General features: G+C 41.5%; 1 protein-coding gene across 2 annotated transcripts in view; it reads right to left on the bottom strand.

Moving 5' to 3' along the window:
• The window catches only part of ACYP2 (acylphosphatase 2), a 33,099-nt gene extending 19,954 nt beyond the window's left edge, over window positions 1-13,145 (bottom strand). Inside the window, exons 1-3 of one of the 2 annotated variants that reach the window (XM_039717160.1) lie at window positions 12,852-13,145; window positions 12,244-12,260; window positions 10,723-10,832 (exon numbers count right to left, since the gene is read on the bottom strand). In XM_039717160.1, coding sequence (XP_039573094.1) covers window positions 10,723-10,832; window positions 12,244-12,260; window positions 12,852-13,113 — 389 coding nt within the window. In that variant the 5' untranslated portion in view covers window positions 13,114-13,145. Of the gene's footprint in view, window positions 1-10,722; window positions 10,833-12,243; window positions 12,261-12,699; window positions 12,793-12,851 lie in introns of those variants that run through there. The other variant, XM_039717161.1, reaches the window with a different exon arrangement.
• Window positions 13,146-18,343: the final 5,198 nt, after the last annotated feature.

Below are 18,343 nucleotides of genomic sequence, written 5' to 3'. Positions count from 1 at the left end.
TTTAATTATATTTAATAACACCAAGCAAAATATTTAGCATTTCTCAGAACATGTGACTCAAACACCAAGGTTGTCAGCCTTCCACACACTCCTATTATTCCAAACCAGACACGTAACACCAAGCAAAATATTTAGCATTTCTCAGAACATGTGACTCAATAAATACCAAGGTTGTCAGCCTTTCACACACTCCTCTATTATTCCAAACCAGACACATCCCATTTGATATGAGTAAAATATTAAACCAGACACCAAGTTAAATAATTTTTGTTAGCCTGCATAACTGTGACTAAACTCAGGCGAAACAGCAGTTTTCAAATGAGAATAATACACAGTTCTAATAAAATACTGCAGGTCTGGGGTTTTTTAACGTCCATCTCTGGGTCTACCAGCCCTCCAAAATTTGCTGTGTGTAGTCAGAGCACATGGCAGAGAAATCCTGCTGCTGCTCTGGTCCTACACCAACATCCTCTAAAAGGATAATGAAGACAGCATCACATTTCAGAAGAGATTTTCTGGAGGCCTGCTGAGCTGACCTTGTTTACAAGTACTCACTGAAATGATTAATTGCTTGTATGTTCCACTCCACACTGCATTTTCTGCCCATACTATCCACATGGACATGAGCCAGAACAAAAATTTCTATGTAATTATCCAGTTAATTATTATTAATGCTAGCATTTAACAGCAACAAAAAAAAGCCAGCTGGCATATAACAATTGCTTCACTTCTGGTGTGAGAACTGCAAAGGGCACGTTTGTATTTTATAGCTACTAACAAGGAAAGTTGAACAGTTTTGTTTTGTTTCAAACTACAGGAGCAGAAGAGCAAAGAGCAGAGTGGTGAAGGGAACAGAGAACAACTTGAATCCAGTCAGCACCAGAATTTCTGTGCAACTGAGCCAACCAGCTCCCCTCAGTACTAATTAACAAATGGAATCCTATAGCACATTCTCATTCTCTGGCTCTATTCCTTAATTTTACTATCTGTTTCTTGGTAGCAGGAATTTCAAGTTGATAAAGCAGAATGAGGTCCTGACTGACTCCAGCCTATCAGGTTTTTTTTTTATCGTACTCTTGAACATTTTGAGATTATAAAGATGGATTTCTTCTGGACCTGGCAGAAAGCAACAGCTCCATCTGGGCAGGAGGAATCAGCTGATACAATAATGCAGCTGTGGGGCTTGCAGCAGTCCAAAAACAGTTACTGGAAATTAAATAAGCACATAATACACCCTGAAATTCTGGGCAGTGCTTCACTGACATTAGTTAACCAATGCACAGAGCCCCAACAATTTACAGGAAGAAATTCTGTTCCAAGGATTAGCACAGGACTGGATATCAACACTCCCACATTGCCTCTCAGCTCCACCACAAATCTGCCATGAAAGACTGTACTGATGCTGCTCTGTGCCCTAGTTCCTCCACATACAGCACTGGAGTAATCCATGTGTAACTACTCACCAAAATAATCTTCAGTTTTCATTCACACTTGCACTAGGAATTTTAAAAACAAGTATTTACCAAATTTTGTCTAAACCCCCATTCCAAATTTAGGTAGTCCCTTCATGGCTCTCAATTTCAGCTCCACTACAATGCCAAAAAGCAAATATGAACTCTGGTTTTTGAAGTTGCACTGCATTGCTGCTGATTTGGCATTTAGGACATCACAGACTGCAGTAAGAGCATCAAACCCCCCCAGGCTGGGTAACAGCAGGTCCTGGCAGCTGAACTTGACACAAAACCACCCAAGTGTTGTGAGCTGGACAAGACAGAAATCTGGAAAACACAGAAATCCATCAGATCTTGATCACATCCCAACCAAGGCTTTTTAAAACACAGGTAGCCACAAGGAGTGATGTGTGTGATGAACAGCAAAGGGGTTTTCCCATCCCTGAGGTGGAGTGACACTGCTCAAGCACTTTTCCAGCAAAGCAGGGAGCAGCAGCAAAATTCCATCTCTTTGTGCACTCCCAACCAGAAACAGGTAACAAGTGTTATTCCCTGGAACACTGACTTGCTGTAGGGTGAACAGATTCACCTCCAAAAGGAACTGAATTTGCAGTTTGCTGGGAGCCTTCACTCCAACAAAGGAGCTCTGCAGCCCTCTGACTGCCAAGGAAGACCTCAGTTTCCATGCTCCAGCTCCAGGATCCACAGTCTGGAAAAGCAGGGCAGGTCAGGGAGATCTGAGACTGGCAGTAGGCAGCTGCTTTTCTCCATCCCTCCTAGAAGCCAAACATTTCCCTAAACTCTTGAAATTTACCCTGTAAATCACCAACCATCTAAAATTAAAGATCATTTTAACCATATCCAGACCAACAGGGGGATAGAATTGTGCTGCCTGAAAATTTCTAGCACTGACATTAAAATCTAATTTCAAGGAAGGGTTTTTATTATACAGTGAGCAGGGACAGATGCTCAGGATCAGCATTTATGGAGTGTGATGGTTTCAGGTGAGCTCCTCTGTGGTACTCAGATCTAGAAGTATGATGAACAAAACATCATTAAACAATTGCTGGGAGATCTGTAAACAGGAATGGATTGGGATTTTGTTCCAAATGGGTTTCTTTTTCGGCACATATTGAAATTCTACAGCTCCAGAGAGTAAAAAAGGGAAGGAAAACTCCTAGCCCAGGATCCTCTCCAACCAGAACATCCATTGGGAGTTCAAGGAAACTTCTCAAACTGAGCATCATCTGCCCAGTTCTAAATTGGGCATTAATTAAATTTAATGCCTGATTTATTTTTCCTAAGTTAAAAATCTGCCTTCCCCCCCACCCCCCCATGAAGTTCTGAACACTTGACAGACTGATTTCCTTTGTTCCTTTAGCAGCAGGAAGAGCCCAGAGCATTCACAAGAGCAGAGCACAAAAGTGAACACCAGTGGAAAGCACTGAAGGTACACAAGCAGAGCATTCATTACAGATGAGCCCAGCCAGCTGCTTCACCCCAGCTAGGGAAAAACACCTCCAAGAAAACCAGCTTTGAAAAGAAAGCTTCTCATCCAGTCACAGGGTGACTGCAGTAAATCAGCTGGAGAGCAAAAGGCTGACAGACCAAACCCAAGGACTTCTCTAAATGATTCTCTCTAGAGAGACTTCAGGATCCCCCTTCAGCGGGGCCACATAAAGACAAAGACACCAAAACCAATATTAACTCTGCAGGACAGCTGGTGACATCCAGCACAGTTCAAGGGAAACATCTCAGGGCACCATCTTAAAAAAATAAATATTTCTGTGGAGAGTCAGACCAGGGAGTAGAGGGAGGGAGGAACTGAGGAAAAAGAACAAGGTAAAATTGAGTTATATAATCAAGATACCCAGAGACTTTTTTCTTTTTCTTTTTTCTGCAATGCTCCAATAGTGGCTGAGGGAAGAGCAGCACCAGAAGCAATTTTGATTTTTCTGCTGTTGGCAAATGGTGTATCTCAAGTACATAAGTGTGAAATATACTCATTTTTGACAAAAAACATGGTAAATAAACTGAACACAGCTTGCCAATGAACGAAAGCACAACGACAGTAATTAAGGAATAAAACAAAACATCAACAGGCTTCAGAGCTCTTTCCCTATAAAAGCTGGAAGTAGCTTCCTCTCCCTTTCTGGCTAACATGGCATAAGGAATAGAGATTTTGCTTCCAGTCTTACATTCATCTGGCTAAGGAAGTGCTGAAGTCTCACAGAAGATGCTTTTCACCACCACAACGCTGAGAAGATCAGCAGCAGCAACAATCATGATTTGTGCATAATTACACCAGCAAATTCAGAACTGAATCCACCTCCTCAGCACAGGGCTCCTGGTTAAGTCTGCCCAATGTTTTCCATTTGGGATCCACCTTGGCATTCCTGTGGGAGTGATCCTGCTGTACTACACACAAGATTTAATACACCTGGAGAACATTCCCTCTTTATTTCCCACCAGGAGCAGCTTCACCTGAATGTCTGCCCACTTGTGGCATCCCTTTTGGGGACAGCAGCAGCATCCTCACAAAGGTCTTCTCATCCTCACATTATGCAACTCCAATGTTAGTTTAATGTTGCTTTCTCCTGTGGATTACAAACACAAACCTCCACACCCAGAATAACACCCTTCAGATAGAAAAATGGTCATAACAGGCTTGTTCCCTGCTCAGTAATTCTCAACTATCAGCACACCAAAAGGAAAGCAAAAAAATTGCAGTTCTGAAGTTGTTCTTTAAGAGTCACATGAGTTGGTTTGTATTTTCAGAACTTGTTTGAAGCATCCCATCCAGAATAGGTTTCCAGGAAACCAACACTAAGTACATGTTTTTATTGATAATTACCAGTTTGTTGCCAAAGATCTATTTTTGACTGTGTGCACAGTTAGCCACCCTGCTAAACTAAATAACAAAAGCCATTAAAAATCCTAGTTTAAGCTGACTTTTACTCATTAATGTCTCTCTAAGTGTTGTGGTGGAGCACTAAAGATAGATTAAACACTTTATTCAGCACAAAAAGCCAAATGAATGGCACTGAACTGCACCACATCCTACTGCATCAGCAATAACAGAACACCTTCACTTTGGAAATAAAAAAGCATTACATGTGGCTAAACCATAAAAATTATCAGCATTAAAGAATGCATAAATGTTCAAATAAAGAAAAAGCTCCCAGTAGAAATCATGCATTACATTGTAAATTTTATTTTATTTTAAAATCTCCCACAAAGCTCAACCAATCCTTCATAGAAGAGTTACTATGGTTTAGTAAACATTAATTTTGAGCAGAAAGAAGCCCGACTTCCCAGTGTGGAAGAAAGGCACATGATTCCTAATTATGCAGTAAAATGCCTAAATTGAGTGCTCAAACAGGTCAACCTGCCTGTGTTTACAGTACAATCCAATACAGCCTTGAAATCCTGCCTGCCTCTAACTGTGCAGCCAGGATGTTGGAATTGAGTGTTCCCAGAGATACCCATCAGCAAAGCCAATAAAAATCTGGAATTCCATAGGAAACTCAGCCTTGGTTCCTAACACTGCTAAAGGTCTTGGGAGCATTAATGCAGCATCCACCAGAGACAGGAGAAAAGTGAATTATCTTGCTCAATATGCCATTCTCAGCTTTCCAAGACAATGCAAACACTAACACTGCCTATTCCAGAGCCAAAATCCTAGAAATTCAGACCTGTTTACACGCAGAAATATCTGGTAAATGCTCTATAAACAAAAACACTTCAGTGATAAGAAGAACTGGAAGCAGATACTTGATAAAGCATTCCAATTCCACAGAGCTACTGTAAAAAAGAATCTACAAAGTCATGCAAGGCAGCTATTTTTGTACTCCAGCAGAAGAAACAGGGGTGTGGAAAACTTTTTTTTGGCACTATTCTATATCCAGAAAGACCCAAGCATGGCTAAAAGCTTTTGTGGTTTCAGGCATTGCAGGGAACAGGCACATCCAGTGCAGTGGAAAGCAGAGGAGCCGTGCCAGGAGGCCACTGCTATTTCTGGCTGTCACTGGTGGGCTGGGTGACCTTCAGGGCACAGGGACACCTCTGCCCTCAGCCCCTGGGGGCACACAGGGAAAACAGCCTTTCCCAGAGGGACAGAGGATGGGGGAATTCCCTTAGGACACTGCACAAGATGAGCCACTGCTGGGTTTGTGCTGGAAGCACATGCAGCTCTCCTCCAGCTAAACAGCTCACTCACTTTATTCTCAGTAACCAAAAGCTCCATGTTCTGACTTACCTGACCCATTCCTTGGCTTTTAACAGTCCAGCTGCTACAACAAATGTGCTCATTCACCTAATTTCATATGACTAAAAAACCCCAAAGAACAAAGTTTATGGCTGTTTCTCCCAGGCCATCATCAGTAACAGTTCAGTAAATTTCATTTACAGGACCAATAACTACAATAATTCACAATTTAGACTGTCAATTTAAGCAATAAATAACTATAGAGAAGAAATTAATACCTCAAACATTCAACATGAAAAGAGAAAGAATCACATTTACAATTTTATTACCCACAAAAGTTATAGCCTAATTTAGTTTTCCAGCATATATTAGTCTTACCTTTAAACAAAAAATAGAATCAAATATTAAAAACCTAATATTATATTTGGAGACACACTGAATTATAAATTTCCCATCATATTTTCCTGTCATTTGCTATTGATTCACTGAAACACTGTAAATCACCTTCAACAGTGATTAATGTAAAAACTGTTCTTCATTACCATCATAAATGGGAACAAATCTAACACCCCTCACTGGTTTGCATTTTAACAAAGTTAAAAAAAAATTTTTAAATGTGGTTTTCATTTCCTTCTGCCCTTTCTCCAAAATCTGTCACTGTCAGCTTCCTGAGAACAGCACATCCCAGGAATATTGCAGCCATCCTGCAGGCACCTCTCTGCCTCACTGACAAGTCCACGTGCAAATCAATGTTAAGGATTCTCCTAAGCAACACCTCTAGTTTGAGCAAAACACTTTTAAAAATATATCCTTTTAAAAAGGAGAAAAATCTCAAAACAGTGACTAAAATCTGCTCATTTTATAACTAAACATCAATTGGGTTTAGTTTTTATATCTGTTTTCCCCACAGGTATCTTCAGTAGCATTTAGCTCCATTTAAGGGCTATTCTCTGCAACCAATTAAAAAATTACATTGGGGAAAAAGGCATTTATTCAATGTCACTGAGCACAGACCAGAACCTTGGCCTACACCTGATTACTGAAACAATGACAAATATGGTAATAACAATACAGGGTATCATTCTTCTCTTCTACATAGTAAAAAATAGATTTTTTTTCTATGCATTTATACATTACAGTAATTTAAATCTTGTGTCAGTTAAATCTTAATTCTTTTTAACTGACATTAGTAATAAAAATTACAACATTCAAATGAAATTAGCATTAGTTTCCTAATTAAAACCCATTTCCAAGACAAGCCATCTATATTTAGAACTCTGCCTTTCTCTAGAGACAGGAAGAACACTCACTGTGCTGTTACATGCTTGTGCTTAAAAAATACCCTAAGATTTCACATTTTCAAGTGTCAGCCTGATTTGACCTTGGATTTTTGGAGTAAATTCTGAATTTGACACTCTACACAGACTCTTATCTTGCCTTTTTAATGGATAACTTAGCAATTTGTCATCGCAGTCTAAAAAATTCTCCCAGGAAAGCAACTTCCAGCCTGTCAGTGCAGGTTGCTGTGGCAACAACCACCATGACTACGCAGAGCCCAACCTTATTTAAGGGGTAAAGTGGAAGAAATAGCACAAGATAATATAATGAAAAATCCTGTGGTATGAGTATTCCTGGGGCAAAAAATTAAACAGAGGACTACACTCCTCTACCCCATTTTTAATCATATTTTTTATGCCAGTTCATACCTTGGCTGGCAAAAAAGGCCTCCGCTTTTTCATAATATGTTACAGAGATGGTGCAGCTCTGCTTCTCTTGGGACTTGACAGGTGAAACTCTCTGAAAATGAGCTTTTATTATCTAAGGATAAGGGGTGTGATCTGAGTGGAGCAGAAGCAGTAAAGGGAATAGGACTATAAAATACAGCGAGGAAAAAGATGGATTCTACCACAACAGTCTAAAAATAGATTCCCTGCAAACAGCATGAATGGTTGAGGATCTTCAGAACTAACAGCTCCATCTAGAGTTAAAAACCAAGGGATACCAAAACAAGCTGACAGGTAAAAGGTTCTCAAGACTTCTTAAAAACACCCTTTAAAACATTCTCCAAGATCTCTCAGTTTAAAAATTGGCTTTAAAATACTTTATATAAAGTCACCTAATCCCTGAGAATCTAGGTGGCTTTCATTAAAGCCAAACTGAATGCAAAATTGAAAGGAAAACATCTCAAAGTGCTCATCTATCCCTTGGGCTCCCTGCAGCTCAGTGACATTCCCACTGCAATTTGGGGAGGTTGGTACATTTTGCCAGTTTTTAGTGGGATCAAGATTTTAGCACCACAGAAAATCAAGGAATCAGCACCCCAGCACTTCCACAGAAATTCATTCCCATGTTCAACACTACGTGAAAGGCCCAATCAGGGATACAACTTCCTGCACAAGCAGCACTTCCCAGGCCCCAGCTGTTGACACTTATTTAAAATGTAACACTGCTTTCTGCAGAGGCAGGAGGCCCCTGCTCAGCTGTTTGCTCCACAGCAAACTATTTTGCATGGCACCTCCCAAAGTAACTCAGCATGACGACATTTTATGTCTGCTTGTTCTCTTGTTCCTCCTAAGTTACATCTTACCTTGCAACCTCCACAAAAAAATAAATCACATAAAGCCAATGCCTCTTGAGGTTGAGGATGCACTGGATACATTGTGGCTGTACCTCCCAATATAATTACTGACACAAAAATAGAATTAAAAGGGACAGAAAATGGGGAGCTGCTGGAAAACCATTGGGTTAGAGGTCTGCTGCATTCCTGCGCCAGAACAAAGGCAGGCTTTTTCAGTCCCTCCATGCTTCTGGCAACACTGGAGAACCTCATGGGCTTTTCCCTTTTTTACACTTTCCCTCTCTTTATCATCCTCTCAATCCCTTATTCCTCTTTTTCTCCCTCCTATATTGCTTTGCCTAGTTACCTGTAGGACACCTGTACTTTCCAATGGCATCCCTACTCCTTTTAGTCCATGTTCTTGACTCTATTTATCATCATAAAAAGATAAATATTGCTTAGGACAGACCAAAACACCTTTACTACTTCCCCCTGAAGTACATTAACATTAGAAACCCAAAACCAGCAAAACAACTGACAAATTTTATCACCATCACCATGTGATTTTTAATCTGTTCTCTGCTTCATGTTTAACTGAAAGTCTGGGGCAAGTGAAAATACTGGTCTAAATGACACTGCACAAACTGCTCTGGAAAGATTCCCACAGGGTAACAAACATCACCAGGAAGCTTTCTTGAAATATCTGACTATTGACACATGCACCTTTTCCTACACAGAATGTTTGACTTCTTTGACCAGCTACAAATTTTTAACAAGTGTCATCAAACTGTCTTTAAGTCCTGAAAATATAAACACAAACTAGAACATGCATAGACAGCTGGTAATGGATTTTTTTCCTGGTGATTTATCACACTTGGAATACAAATATATGGCTAGGGTTTTTGGTTTGTATCCATTTCCCACAGCAGAGGCAATCCTCCTTTTGTTGTTTTGGTTTTTAAATAACACTTAAATCTGAGAACAGTATTATGGACTCATAGCATTATTAAAAAAAGCTGAAAAAACCTTCCAGAACCTCAAGACCATTTTGATCCATTATTCACTAGTACCAGCAGAGAGAAATAAAGGTCTTTCAAAGGAGAAGTTTGCACAAAAGAGTTCCCTTTTCACATGCAACCTCACCAAGTTAATGACAAAAATAAACTCACTGCCTTTTCCATATATTGAAGGGCACAGAGGGCACAAAGAAAATGCTTCCTATTTCAGAATTTTACTCCAGGACACCAAATTTAATAAATCATGCACCAAAACCCACACTTGGACTTCACATTGCCACATTATTCCCCACATGTCAGAGGAACACATTGATTTCCAACATGAAATAAAGGAGAAGCAACTGAAAACAACTTTTTATTTCTTCTGGATCTGTGTTTTTAAATGAAAAAGTAGGACAAAAAACAGTAAACAAACCCTGGTTTCTTACGTGGTCAGTTTCATGTTCCAAGTTAAATAAAAACATGGCACCAACATTGAAATTCACAAAACACGAAGAAATCTGGATATTAACAAACTCTTTGAAAAAGTAAGTGCAAACTTTATATAAGAAAAAACCTGTTATTTCTCTGGCTTTGTAAATGTTTTGCAGCCCAAGATAAGAACCTCATGTTAAGCACAAAACCAAGGAAAATGACTGGAAATCATTTAAATCTCCTGACTAGAATGTGCATCACTTTTGTATGCACAAAACCAACTTCTCTTCATCCAAGTTCAGTTTTGAAGCAATTCCTGAATGGGAAAGTGCTGGCAGAATGTGCACTGCTCATTTCCCATCTAGAAAAGGAAAGCTCTGCCCTCACTCCTTCTTTGCTGAGAGAACAAACCCCTGAAGGATTTTTTAAAGTTCCCAACAATCTCCCTGTACACACATGCAAAAAATGATAGCTGGAAGTAACTCAATCTGGCTTTGTGTTTTTCCAGGCATCATTTCCTCAGTGATTGCCAGTTTCCCAGAGCTTAAAGCTATCTCATAATGAAAATTATTACCCATTCTTTAAAAGATACCAAAATACTTCAAAACTCATTTTCAAATGGCAGAGACTTCAGGCCTTGGCCAAAATGTGCATTTATTTATTAGGGTTTTTTTAATCAGAAAAAAATTTATATGTAAACCCAGTATCCTTTAAACTGTTTTTAAAGCACAGACTGAGAAAGTATTGAGAAGTTCTTCAATTTTTTTTTAACAAGAGAAGTTTTGATCAATTAAAAAACAGATCCTTAGTCACATGAATAAAGACTTTCTTTTCATTTCACAAGAAATGAGGATATTAAGGAAATACATTAACAAACTGTGTTACACTAGAAAACACAGTAATTTTCAAGTTAAAGACTTGTTCACAGCTCAAAGAATGCACCTCCTTACCTCCAAAGCTGAATGACAACACTGTTACATTACTGACACACAGATCTACTTGTCACTTTGCATTAAAAACACTTTTGTAAATTACTTTAATGAGAGTAAGAAAAAAAACTAACACAGAAATACTTACATTTCATTCACTTTCTCTTCTGGGCCCTGAACTTGGCCTGTCACGGTTCCTTGGCTGGTATTTTTAACCCAGCCAACCACTCCTAATTTCTTGGCTTCCTGTTCTGTGTACTGATTTGGGAAATAATGAAAGAGGACAGTCAGTGCCAGCACAGACAGAACTCTTAACCCCCCACTTGCATTTGCCCAGCTCTAAGAGCTACACTTAAAAAATAAAATCCATGAGTGATGCTCATCCTCAGATATTCCTGGCAGCTCTGGAGTTGCAGCAGGCACAGCTCATTTTCCAAAAAGAACAAGATTTTCATCACAGAGGACTCCACTAATCCCATACCATTCCCTTGTACCTACTTTATGCCTTTCCACAGCTCCTATCACTGCTCATTTGACCCTTCAATCAGCACAGTTTTAAAACTCATTAAATCTGCTACATGTGCAAACTTCCCAGCTCCCTTTCAAATCCTTTCCACCCAACTTTCACCCTTTAAATCCCACCCCCAGCTGCTGCATTTCTACTGACAACAGCAAAGGCCATAATTTAATAGCTAGAAAAAAACAAGCATATTTCTGCAACACTGAAAAATTATGGTTTCCCAGCCACCCAGTTGTGATGAAATTCACAAATAGCAAGAGCCAAACTCCAGACCTGTATGGCCCATTCCAAAAGATAAAAGGTGCCTTGGGGTGACGTAGCCAATGAAAAAATGGTGCTAACTGTGAAGAGTGTTTTCCAAGGGGATTATGAGCAGCTTCTCCCAACTAATTTGCCCAAAAGCACAGGAATGCAGCAGCAAACCTGCAGTACTGCAGAGCAGCTCAGGACTGAGCTGTGTGTTCACAGTCAGGTCAAATCAAAATAAGGCACAGCAAGCTTGGACTTACCCTTTCACCTTAATAGAATAACTAAATTCAAGGCAAACTCCACTGCAGTCCTCTGTTCCTTTCCACTTGGCACTATTTCACAACACACATAAATTATACATAAAATCTATCAGGTTTAATATTAAGCATGGGGCAGTGTTTTGAGACAAAACCACTATTCTTACTTTAATTGTGTCCTCTTGTTTCGTGGGTTTCTGTGAAATGCAAAACCACCTGCTGCACTTCAGAGCTGCTGGAATCACTTGCTCAGGGTATGAGCCACAAAGTGCTTTTTTGCAGCACATTTTTTCCCACTTTTTTCCACAGTAACCTTCCTTAAATACAGGCACTGAGTTACCACTCGAAAAATTAAACTGAAACACCTTGTTTCATATTTAACCATCCTAAAGATTAAGGGGTTACAACATTCTTGTGGTTGTTACATCGCAAGTAATCCAAACCACAATCTACACAAGCAACACATTAATTAAGCTTCTAAAAATCTATTTTAATATAAAACCATTTCAAGTCTACTCAGAGTACTTAACCATCCAACCAAAGTTCAGGCTGGGTATATTTACACTCCACAAACCCGCTGCCTTATTTTTAGCACTGGAAACATTATACCATAAAGCAGCTAGCAAATCCAGCATTGCCTTACCATCCTGAAACAAACACCTAAAAAAAAGAAAAAAAAAAATGAAAAATTAAAGTCCTGTGAAAGCATTGCACTTGTAGGAATTTCAGTTAATATAAAGGAGAAATGACCCACATACAAGTCACCCGTGGTGTTTTACTACGGAAATTTCAGCCACGTTAGTATTAGGAAAACCGAACAGGACTTGTGTCTGACCCTTCCCTTTGCCACACGATTATTATATTCACACATTCATGTACTTAAGTGAAATAATAAGTGTATTTAAGTGAAAACGCCGCGGCGTGTGAATGGGAAGGACGGGCGGGACATTTCCACACACCCGCGCTGACAGAAGCCACGAGCGCAAGTGCGCGGAATGGGAGCTACTCTGCACAGAGCAGCCTGTGCTCCAGGGGGAGCCGAGCCTTAGGGCGGGGGAATGTTTACAACGACTTAAAATTTAAATACAAGCAAACAGACCAAGCACACAACCAAAAAACTTCCCCGTCCCGCCGGGAACGCGGCGCCGGCTCCCGCCTCCCCTCAGGCCGCTCCCACCCCGCGCACGCGCGGTGCCGCCGCCGCCTCAGCGCGGCGCCCCTCGCCCGGCAGCCCCCTCAGCCCGCCATTACCTTGCACCCGCCCGAACACTTCGTAATCCACGGATTTGAGTGCGCTGGAGGCTTTGGCCGCGGCGGACATGGCAGCAGCCAAGGAAGGGCAGCTGTGGCGGCCGCCGGTGCTCCGCGAACCAGCGGCGCCCGGACGGGAGCGCGAGAGGCTCAAGCTTACCGCGCAAGCGGCCGCCTCACGTGCAAATAGGGCGGGCCACGGCACCCCGAAGAGAGCCCCGAGTGTGAGGAGCGAGCGGCCGACAACGGCGGGCGGAAACATCGCTCCTCCTGTGAGGGGAAACACCTGACAGCGAGGGGTGGCACAGCTCTTCCTGAAAGGGAAGACACCTGACAGAGAAGGGTGACACAGCTGTCCCTGTGAGGGAAAACATCGCTCCGTCTGTGAGGGGAAACCCCTGACGGCGAGGGCTGACACAGCTGTCCCTGTGAGGGGAAACATCGCTGCTCCTGTGAGGGAAAACACCTGACAGTGAGGAGTGGCACAGCTCTTCCTGCGAGGGGAAACCCCTGACAGCGAGGGGTGACACAGCTCTCTCCTTGTGAGGGGAAACACTTGACAGTGAGAGGTGACACAGCTCTCCCTGCAAGGGAAAACATCGCTCCTCCTTTAAGGAAACACCTGACGGCAAGGGGTGACACAGCTCTCCCTGTGAGGGAAAACATCGCTGCGTCTGTGAGGGGAGAGCGCTCCATGATCCCGAGGGCGGGAAGGCGCTCCCGCCGTGAGGGACGCGGCCCCACGTCCCTCAGAGGCGGCTGCTACAGAACCCTCACAAAGGGTCATTGCCGTCTCTGTTTCAGATTAGAAATATGTTCAGAGAGCAGTTACCGAAGGGCACCATCTCCTCCTCCAGGACTGGTGCTGACACAAACACTGGTGCTGCTGGAGTCTCCAGCCTCCGCAGCACAGGCGAGCAGCATTAGTCTTTCCCGGGCATTTACAGGAATCATTGAAAACAAATTGTGTTCCATACATTGCTGAACTGAGGTAATTTTGCCTGATAAGGTGGAAAGTATGGATAGTTGGAAACTAAAACATAAGAAAAAAACCTCAAATTTGTCTTGGGCGCCCCTACCTGAATGAGGCTGAGTGACGAATTTACATCTCCAATCTCCACATGGCTTAAAAATCTTCACCCAGAGTTTGAACAGCCCATTTCTCCCCACCTCTGTGCTGGGGCAAATGCCAGACTCTCAGCTGGAGCAGCAGACCCCAGAGAAAAAAGCTCATTCCATGCAAGCTATTCACCCAGCCTTCAGTGGGTGAATAGCTTCTAGTAGTAGAAACCTTTCTAGTAATGCTTATGTTCTCATTAGAACCTTTCCAAAACTGTCATCATGACATTTCTTTTTTGTCTATATGCTACAGATAAAAAAAGTCAACAATTTATTATTGAGTAGGTTGAGTCTCCAGCAACATACCACAAAAGTTTTTCTCTGGTGTGTTCTATGTCTGCTTGAAGTTTAACTTTTCCCCCCACTTTTTTTTTTCTTTAAACCAACAAAACTTTTCAGGCAAAATTCCACATTAGAAACAACATTTATCTAACTGTAGAAGATGAGCTCTGCTCTCATTCACTAACAGATAAAGATAAGTTAACAGCAACTGTACAATAAAAATGAAAGTAATTTCATTTGCTCTCTCTGTTAAACAATTTCTTGTCACTTGTGCCTTGTGTTCTACAGTAATACAGCATAGCCTGAGTTGTTCACAGGTTTGGATCTTAAGACTACAGGGAGGTTCAAAATAAAGTCCTAGAAAAGTAACAAAACCAATTTTCCCAGACACACAAGTTAACTAGAGAAACAACCACTCAATTCAGCACAGAACACAAACATTCACATAGAAACAGAAAGCTTCCAATATGACAGGGAATAGGCACATAATGGACAAAACTTCATTTGCTTTACCTATATAGCACATTAAATCAAATCTTTGCCTTTCACAGAGACCATACATTTTTCTAATGTGGAATCAGCACCATTTTGTTTTGAAGGAGGAGGATTCCACAGAAGGAGGAGCAGAACACAGAAAATCTTTTGTAATTTGCTGCCATCTGGCAGCAGTGAAGAACAAGACCAGTAACAAAGCAGAGTTACAGTAGAGTTTATTGCACTCAAAGCCACACAAGCCTTGAAAGCAGAGCTTATCCTGGTGCTGATGACACTTGGCTACCTGCAGATTCCAGCACTGGCAGCAACACTTTTTATCACTACAGTCTTTGACATTTCATTTGTTATAACATCTTGTCCCTCTTTCCTTAGGCAAGTCCAACTTTCTCCTTATTTCCTGACAAGTAGCAGAAAACTCCTGAAGGTGGTACTGTGAAACAGTTAATATTTTGCTGCCTAAGTATCAACATTAAAAACCAAATCTTACTAAAACACGAATTAGCAAGAGAATTCTAGCACACACTACCAAAAAATGCAGGCAGCCTGCACAGAGTTCTGAATTTCCCTCCCACTTCCAGCTGTTTATTCCAGGGTGGTGGCATTGGCCTAAGGGGAGCCAGTTGGCTGCACTTCCCAAAGCTACAGCCAGTTGTAAAAATAACAATAACACATTTCACCACCAGGCCCTCTGCCCCTCCTCTGGGCACAAAGCCTTTAAAACCCTCCCAGTATTCACTCCAAGCACAGTAAAACTCTCCAACAACACTGGGTTTTAGCCATGGCATGAAAAAGGGTACAGTATAATTATTATTACTGGAAAACACCAAAACCCAACAGCAGCGTTCTTGCAGCTGAACACCAGGGACCTGCACAAAGAAGGATTTGCAAGGAGCAACCTTGGCACGTCAGTGACAACAGCCCCACACTACCTGGGCAGCAGAGTCCCTCCAGGGGCAGAAAACTGGGCTGGAAGCAGGAAGACACAGCTACAACACAGAGATAAAACCTGAACACACCATGATTTAAAGGCAAAACCTCTCCTCAGCTCAAGTAAAGCTCCTGCACCAAAGAGCAGAGGGGTCTGGGTGGGTCCCAGATGAGGCTGGTTGGGAAGGGCAGAGCTGTTGGTGCTCTTGGCTCTGGCCAGTACCAGTAAAAAGCAATTTGATTAAAGCATCTCTGAATTATTAAGCTTTTGGGTTGGTCACTGGAAAGTTTTAGCTTCCTTGTTTATGCTGTTTGTTCATCTCTAGCACAGAATAGGTGGGAAACCAGCTGGTTCTTTCATTGGCCACTACTGCTGCTACCTCTGTGTGTGGCTGTCACCTCACACCACCCCACACACCTGATGTTTCCCACTCCCAAAACGTTTGCCTTTGGCATTCACGTGGATACCCCATCAGGCACTGAACCTCCCACCTTGCTGTCTTGATTCATCCTTCACCTTGTAACTACACTGTTTTTCTGCACCATTTTTAGGTAACCTGGCTCCTCCCCAAACCTGCTGTGATGGCATGTCTCTCCCCTGCTACTTCTAATCATAAAAGTTTCTTGATGTATCTTTAGCTGTGCAGCTCTGTTTATCTGAGCCAAACTCTAGACCTGATTCACTTGCAAACTGTCCCCAGATGATTCTGATGAGTGTTCCCCAAAGGACACCAAAGCCTCGGGATAAATAAATAATAAAGATACTGCTTCTGTTGCCAGGTTATTGCTGTTACCTAGGGAGCATGGAATATCAGGGAAGAAGTTGGAAGCTATGTAAGCTTAGTTTGACCTTTCCAGCATTTTTCCCTTATTTTTTGTAAATGGTAATGTACGTCAGATTTTATTTTTCTGTCCTTTAAGGTAATGCACTGCTGTTCCTTTATGTTTTCTTCTTCAGGCAAAATTATAAATTTTCACTAGTCTTCCTCTTGTCCTCATTCCCATAGAATGTTTTCTTTTCCTAAATTGCATTTACTCCTCATTTCCGAATGAAAATTAAGGGGATTGCTGCCTCTTCTTCCAAGCTGTACAAGCTTCTTCAGGGTCTTTTTTTGCAGTCCTTATTTACATAATATCTTAATATACTGAAACCTTTTGGAGGGCTCAATCTCCCAGTTTTTCCTCTTTACTGGCTATCAGAAACTTTCTTCCTTTTAGCACTACAGGTTATATTTGGAAGTCTAAAGGGCAAGAGGGGCACAAAGAGGGATTCTTCGAGAGCTTTATTCTGGTGCTTGAGTGATTAATGACTTTATAGCTGAATCCCCAGCGTGCCCATCGCACAGGGAGGTGACCTGCTTACAGCACTTACAGTCTTACAGTCTCCTGATCAATTCATACTCCAGGATCCAAATCCAGGGACATGATCCGTGTGGGAAGAACCCCCCACCTGTGCAGCAGCCCCTGAGCAAGGGGAGAGTCTTGCAGGGTTTGAGTCACACCCACACAGATCGGATTTCAGGAGCGCAGCCGAACTTTGTGTGGACAGGAGCTAAATTTGTCTCTCCTGCTCCAAAAACCCGGACTGCTTACATAAAGTAACAAAGTAACACGAGTGACACATAGGGACATGATCCGTGTGGGAAGAACCCCCCCACCTGTGCAGCAGCCCCTGAGCAAGGGGAGAGTCTTGCAGGGTTTGAGTCACACCCACACAGATCGGATTTCAGGAGCGCAGCCGAACTTTGTGTGGACAGGAGCTAAATTTGTCTCTCCTGCTCCAAAAACCCGGACTGCTTACATAAAGTAACACGAGTGACACATGCAAAATTGTGAGCCTGCTATTTTCCTCTGGCTAGACTATATTGTTTAGATTTCGTGTTATCTTTTATTTTTGTGTCATAGCCTGATTCTGTAGAGCATGAAGACCAATCAACTGTTTCTCTGAAAAGAGCTTTTATTTTTTAAGTTGGGCAATAAACCTCTAAACCTCCACCAATGAAACCAAATGAGAACAAAGTTCAAAGTGTTTTTGTCTAAATTAAGCTTTAAAAAATACTTTTAAAGAATATTTTTTTAAAAAGATAAATTATATATTAAAAAAAGAAATACTTTTCAGGTAAATAATTCCTAGTTGATAGTTGTGAAGTTTTAATCTGAAATTACAATAAGAAACTAAACCACTGGGCAAATATAAATACTTGCTATGAGGAAATCAGCCTTAGAAACTTGCATTGCCACTGCAAATTTCTTTTAAACTACAAGATGTTGGGAATTAGAACATGAGTATATGAACTGATGTGTCCTATGGCAAAAAAATCCCCATCTCAAACAAAAATGTGATGGATAAAGTTAAACTATTCAGTAGCAAAGCACAGGAATGAGGTGGAATTTGGGGTTAAGTCTGTCAGTTGTCTGCTGGTATGAAAGGTCAAGTCAGGCTTGGCTTGATGACTAAATCCAAACACAAACCCACCCACTATAACACCTACATTTAAATTGTTTTGATAGGAAAGCAGATTGATCCAACGTTTGCTTTATGAAATATCCATTCACAGCAAACTCATTAACATTTGAGGAAAACATTGAGATTCTACTCTGATGTTTTCTCCTCTTGCACATGCTGAGGAGGAGATGTGGTCATTTAAGGCAGTAAGTTTTTATTCCCA

Source organism: Passer montanus, unplaced genomic scaffold (assembly GCF_014805655.1).
Source record: "Passer montanus isolate IOZ18808 unplaced genomic scaffold, ASM1480565v1 scaffold37, whole genome shotgun sequence".
NCBI classification, from domain to species: Eukaryota; Metazoa; Chordata; class Aves; order Passeriformes; family Passeridae; genus Passer; species Passer montanus.
The sequence above is the reverse complement of the archived record's forward strand: the minus strand, read 5'-3'. Positions and strand labels throughout refer to the sequence as shown.